Here is a 6,936-nt window from a genome sequence, read left to right as displayed (position 1 = left end):
GTGCAACATGATCCACTATTTATAGGTTGTCTGGAGTGAGAGGCACAGCCACGTGCTTCATGTGGCACGGCCCCGTGTCCAAGTGTCCAGTTACATGCTGTCAGATCGTACATGATGACTCACCACGGGGGCGTGCTTCCTGAGGCACGACCCCGTGCTTTTTAATGACATGTGCTTATTTCTTTTTTCCTTATCTAAAGGTGACCATGACCCCGTGGTTGAGTAGGCACGGCCCCCTTTTGTTGTCCAGTATTTGCTTTTTCCTGTAGATTTTTTTTCTTGTGTTTAGAAGCATGGGGGCGTGGTTCTAGGAACATGGGGCGTGGTTGAGGTTTTTCTTGGGTTTTCTTTCGTTTTTCTTCGTCTTTTCACTTGTTTCTTCGTTTAAGGCTTGGGTTTACTTGAAATTGCATTTTAAAGTGATAAGTAGTCTTCTGAGCTATATTATTTGATAGAAGTTGCAATTTTTAGAGATTATTTGTTGCTAAAAAGATGTATAATTATATGTAAATCAAATATCGGACACTTGAACCTTGCTTGTCCTCAAGCAAGCTACTTATATATATTCTCTAAAAATTGTAAGTTAGAACCATTGCTTTCAAATCCCAAAAGAGTTTTAAGAAAATGGAAACAAAATAACCAACCTTAAATCATAGGAATATATGTAGTGATATATAAAAAGGTGATTTGTTTTTATGAGCTTGCCTATAAAAAAAACAAATGTTAACATAGCTAATTAACAAATAATAAAGCTAACATTAACAAAATAACAAATATAAGATTGTTAATAAATGATTAAAACATAAATTAGAGATTAACAGTTAACTGAATAACTCTTAAGTGTGTTAACCGACTAACTGTTAAGAATTAACGTGAACATATAACATTTGACGGTTAACAAATAGCCTATTTGAAAATTAATATACAAAACAAAATTAAAATAAGACTAATAAGTTATAAAGTATTAAATCTAATAACTTGTAATAGCCAAATCAAGATGGTTGCCTCCCGCGGGAATGTCCTCAGACATCGGAACTCGGAAGTCAGATGACGTTGGTCGTATATTTTAGAATGCTGATGGTCTCTGATTTGCTGCTGTGTTGGAACAAAACCATGTGGGAATGGGAATTGTTTTAACTCTATTGGGCCTAGTCCATAATATATATATATATAAAATAATTAAAAGTTCAGGGTCTTTAAAGGGGAGTGGACCTAAGGATTAAGCCCTCCCTGCCCTCCCCTTGGGCCGGGTCTGGGGGTGGTGGTGGCGGTGCTGCCGCGACACATGCAGTACCCGCAATTCATACCCGGAAATGGAAATGGGGGTGGTGGCGGCGGTGTTGCAGCGATACACGCAGTACCCCAGCCATGGTACCCGCTACCACACCCACCACCCTTATCGCTTCATTACGCAAGAATGCTCAAAGAAAACCGCACTTTACTGTAAAAATTTTAGTCATAATAGATTAAAAAAATCCACTATTTTCAAACAGAACATAAAAGATATCCGGGATCCCATAAAGCAGATGCCTCTGTACTGTCACTTATGCTTGATCCAACCTATACTTTGTTCTAGTAAAGCATGATACAAACCAGCTAATTACATAATAAAAAAACTAGGACACACATGCTAATACAAATACGGAAATACCCTATTCAATGTCTTCTGCTTGTAGCTTCCAACATTTTGGGTCCAGCTCAGCCTGAAACACTTTACCTCTCCACTGAAAAACGCACCCACGAGCTTCTAAATTCTCAAGAACCGATCTTGGTAGCAAAGTTCTGAACGAAGATTGGAGCTTGACTTTGGTCAACCCTCCACATCCCAACAATGCAGCTGCCAGTCCACTTGGAGTCAGACCGTCCATATGAAGAATGGTCAAACTCTGTAAACACCCAAGGCCGGCAAGGTATAACAGCCCTACATCCGTCACAGAGCTATACGACAAGTTAATCTGTTCAGAGGAAAACCAAAAAGATAAAATGGTGTGTCTATTACAGAACCGGTTTTAAGTAGTACAAGCACTTGTAAGTACTACGTAGCTAAAGCAATATGTACAGGTGTTATGTGGGCCTCTGATAACTTTTATTATCTAACTTTTTAATAAAATCCATATATACAGCCCGTGTTTAAATATTTTCTCCACATTTTTATAATATATGTTTTATTAAAAACCAAGTTCTTACATAAATAAAGTATTTTTTTTGTTTTGTAAATATAGAAAAAAGTACTTTATTTTGAAAAAAACGTGATTTTCAACAAAATTTATATCTGAATGTCGACATTCAGATATAAATTGTTATTTCGACATTCAGATATAAATTGTTATTAAAAAGCGACTTCTTTCAAAATAAAGTACTTTTGTCTCAGTAATATAAAGAAATACATTATTTTGAAAGAGCTCGATTTTAATAAAATTTATATCGGAGATTAAACAAACTTGTGTATTGTGACTCTTTTTTAAAGTTAAATATTACTACAACTAAAGAAAAATCAAATTACATATTATAAATTGTTGAAAACAAATGAAAGATACAAATCATCTCTGAAGCACCTAAATATATCCAAAAAGTTGGATATAACATGTCGGCCCCACAATTTTCTACTTAAAATTGTATTTGTGTATCGTATGGCCCACTACGCGCACTTCATTATAAACACATAACTAAACGGAAACAATGGGAAGAAGGCGGTTAATTACCTGTCTAAGGTTCTGTGAAAAATGGGCAATCGGGATCATTCCCGAGTCGTTAACATTGAGGCATTTCTTAATATCCAGCTTTGTGAGTTGTTTGCATCTAAAGGCAATCGGTTTTAGCCCTAGAGAAGTAATTAAAGGGCACCCTCTGCTTTCAAGTGTGTTTAGATTACAACAGTTTGATAAAGAGATCAATGAGCTATCAGTTACGCTTTCGCAGTAAGAAATGTTAATCATTTCAAGCCCAGTGCAACCACAAGCAACCGCAGAAATGCCCTTATCGGTGATTCCAATTGACCTAAAACCAAAATCAATTTTACAGATTATTTATGCTCGTCATTTGTTGACTCGCGCTATTTAACAAATTGAAGGGTAGCTTAGACATTTCAAACCTGTATAAATCGAGCTCTAAAAGTTTATGGCATCTGCTTCCGATAAAAATAAGCCCCTCGTCGGTTATATTTAAACATATCCCAAGCTTCAATACAGATAGTTCGGTACATCTTGAAACTGACTTTAGCCCTGCACAAACGATCATATGTAAAAACTGAACGGTACATGACATTTCATGACATACAAACAATCTAAATACACAAATACAACTTGAAGTAGAAAACTATGAGACCAGCGTTTATATGTTTCATTAGATAATTCATTTAACATATAATCGACTTTTAATAAATTATTTTAACTCTCATAAAAAAATCTTAATACATATCAATCAATCATACCCGGTAAAAACCCCTCCAATAGCAAGGCTATTTGCGGGGTCTGGGGGGTGGGATGTAGGCAAACCGTACCTCCATCCAAATTACATAGAGGTTGCTTCCACAGAGAGCCCCAGCTCCATAAAATATCTTAATACATAGTTTTGTTTAATACTTTTGTAGACATTCTGAAATAAATTTATAAAATCAAGTTCTTTCAATATAAAGTATTTTCTTTATATTTACAAGACAAAAGAATACAATATTTTGAAAGAACTGGTTTTTAATAAACTTTAAATCAGAATGTCTACCAAATAAAACTGTATATTCAGATTTCTTAAGAATAATAAAATATTACAATTTATTATCGACCCACATAAACACATGTACATATTGCTTTAACTACATACAAGTGCTTATACTTTTCATGACATAATTAACAATCTGTATGTTTTAGGGGTGTTCATCGGTTCAGATATCGATTTATTAGGTTTATTTGGTTGTGAAATTCTTTTTGCCATAACAGAAAACCAAAGCGATCCGAATTACATATGTATCTAGCCAAACCGAATTCAACCGATTAAACCAAGTTATTCGGTTCAGTAATCTGATTAAACCGGTTATTATTTAGTTTATTTGATTGGATTCAGTTCGGTTATCCAAATAAGCAAGATTTGTGGAACCAATAACCAAAAACCGAAGCATACCTTCATCATCAACATCATTATCAGTGAGATCAAGCTCTTGAAGAAAATGACAATATTGCCCAATCAAAACAAACGCCTCCGATGACACAAGTGTACACGACTCCATCTTGAGAGAAACGAGCCCCCCACAAGATTTCGTGATGTGAGAAATGGCAGCGTGTGTTATCTTTCTACAACATGTGATGTCTAACTTTTTCAATTCGGTGTGTTTGGTTACAATTGACGAAAGACCATCATCCGTCACACCCATGCACTTACATAAACTTAACTCCTTGAGTGACACACACCAGTTTCCAATGCCCTTGAGTCCCGAACAAGTGACGTGGCAACCGTCTAACCGAAGTGATTGCAAGTTTGAAAGCTTTTGTAGAGTTTCGGAAAGAGCAGGAGTCACCTGAAACAGTTTTTTAAGTAAATTAACAAAAATTACTTTTAAATGAGAATCATTATTATTGAGAAAACTATATATTGATTCCTAAATGACCATATAATCAAAAGGATGATATTAAAAAACTGATTATTGAGACTTAAAATTTGCAATAATCGGATAACTATTTTCTATATGCAAATTTAAACAGTCCTATATTTGGTAGATGCGTTAATATTAGTGAAATGTCCAAAAAATCCCCTGAATAAAGCTGGAGAGAAAAAACTTGTTGAACATTGATTGACGATTCAGTGGCCATACGACATAAATGAATATGAAATGTCCAAAAGACCCCTCAATAAAACCAGAAAAAAAAATGGTGTCTAACATTGATCATCAATTCAGGGGGCATACAACATAAATGTGTATGAAATGTTCAAAAATACCTCTCGACAGAACCGGAAAAAATTGACTTGTTGACCACTGATCATCAATTCAGTGGGCGTATGACTTATTCAAATAGGATACTTACACGTGGCCCGTATGCTAAATTAAGATTTTGAAGACAGCCGGTGCTGCTAGTAAGTGAAGACACTCCCACATGAGTAACATTCTCCCAATGCGACATATTCAACGACTGTTAAATACAAGTTATTAGTTTCTTGAAAAGTTACAAAATAAAAGAAATTTCTTTAAAGAACAGATACCTTCAGCGACGCCCATCCTTGTTTAAGGGATCCAAAAGTTTCATCATTGATCCCGCAACATCCTTCTAAAACCAATTCTTCAAGATATTGCAACTTCAAGAGTGAAGGCATGCATTTTTTGGTGATCTGTAACACACACAAGAAACAACGTGAATTCAAGATTGTATCAAAGAAATAAAAATCACTGCTTTTTCGTCACAACATGGGACCCACGAAGAATTTTCAATTAGATTCACGCCATATACGACTAAAATCATTTATATTTATGATAATTGATTGTGTGAAGTAATAAACAACTCACTAACAGGTAACAGACAAGAATAGTGACGCCACAAAGATAGGACCGATAAACATGGCGTGTGTGAAGAATTTCCTTACGTGTTACGACGGTTATAATCTTCTTTTATGGTGGCTCTCGACACGCTCTTCTTAATTAAAGCTAAAACAATGGAACTATTAAATTAACATCTCCTCTATAGCAGAAAAGTGGATTTATAAAGATCTCAAACTTCATCAGCATTCAATAAAATTTTACTAATTTACTATTGATTTTTAAAGATTTCAATGTTCCTATTGCGATATTACCTATTTACTTTCAAAATTGATCCATTTAGAGCTTAAATCTCAAGAAACATTGCGAATTATTCAAGATTGCATCAAAGAACAAAAAGCATTCGCCGCAATTGTTTTCAGTCAGGATTAGATGAAATGAACTAGTGTATAATAAATAATATACCAGCAAATGAGAAAGATCCAAGCTTCTAATCAGCTTACACTTAACACCAATCAAAGCAACCCCTAAATCAGCAACACCCAAACACCACTTCAAATTCAAAACCCTCAATTTCACACAGCCAACTGCCAAACACCCAATCCCAATATCAGTCACACCCTTACACCTCACCAAGCTCAGCCTCTCCAAACTAGGACACACCGTGAGGGCCGCAACCGCGCTATCGGTCAAATGAACCGCATTCGACAGATCAATCTCCACCAAGTTGACACAATTCTTAACCAAAGTCATCAACCCAACCTGCGAAAACACCCGAGACCTCGACAAGTCGATAAATTTCAAATCTTTAGAGGTAACTGAGAGGAACCCATCTGGGATTCGAGGGCAGAGAGTGAGATCGAGGTGGGTTATGAATGGGTACCGGTTTAAGAGTTGGGGGTCGGTTGTGGTACGAGGATAGGGTTTTAACGTACGGCGGTGACGAGATTCGATTGAGTAGAATGATTTGGAAACTAACGAGAATGATTTCCGGTCAATTGGGTTTGGTTTGAGGCAATCCAAGATTGAGAAAATGATTTCTTCTGAGAGTGATTCGAATGGGTTGTTGATTTCGAATTCTTGTTTTTGATTCTTCATTTTTTTTTTTAAACAAATCTTGATAAAAATAAATTGGGGAATTTGTATACTTATAATAAAAATGGGGGTGTGGTTGATAACTGAATGGAGGTTATGGTTTACATCACCATTTTGCCCTTGTGGCCTACCCATAATAATAATAATAATAATAATAAATAAATACCATTGGATGATTTTGTGCTCGTGGAGACGGTTTTACCCCTGAGTCCATTTTCTTGTTTGACGAGCCACGTGTACCATTTTGTTGAAAATCATTAAATGTCAAAGAAAATCACAAACTTTTATTTTCTACCTAATATTTAGAGTTAATTGTCATTTTAGTACATGTGGTTTGACCAACTACACCATTTTAGTATCTATTCTTTATTTTGTGTAAATAT

At 35.5% G+C, this 6,936-nt stretch overlaps 1 protein-coding gene across 1 annotated transcript; it reads right to left on the bottom strand.

Annotated features, from left to right (window-relative positions):
• Nucleotides 1-1,281: 1,281 nt before the first annotated feature.
• On the bottom strand, nucleotides 1,282-6,556 carry LOC143604430 (F-box/LRR-repeat protein 3-like). Its single transcript, XM_077080910.1, has 7 exons — nucleotides 5,924-6,556; nucleotides 5,188-5,313; nucleotides 5,013-5,117; nucleotides 4,114-4,507; nucleotides 3,092-3,221; nucleotides 2,703-2,997; nucleotides 1,282-1,955 (listed from the first exon to the last, which is right to left on the bottom strand). The coding sequence occupies exons 1-7, from the start codon at nucleotides 6,554-6,556 to the stop codon at nucleotides 1,653-1,655; spliced, it is 1,986 nt and encodes a 661-aa protein (XP_076937025.1). The 3' UTR covers nucleotides 1,282-1,652.
• Nucleotides 6,557-6,936: the final 380 nt, after the last annotated feature.

This window comes from Bidens hawaiensis, unplaced genomic scaffold, assembly GCF_021521415.1.
Source record: "Bidens hawaiensis isolate Kalapana, Puna unplaced genomic scaffold, B.hawaiensis_p1.1 tig00065106_1, whole genome shotgun sequence".
NCBI lineage: Eukaryota > Viridiplantae > Streptophyta > Magnoliopsida > Asterales > Asteraceae > Bidens > Bidens hawaiensis.
Note: the sequence above shows the minus strand (reverse complement) of the source record. Positions and strands in the feature narration are given on the sequence as shown.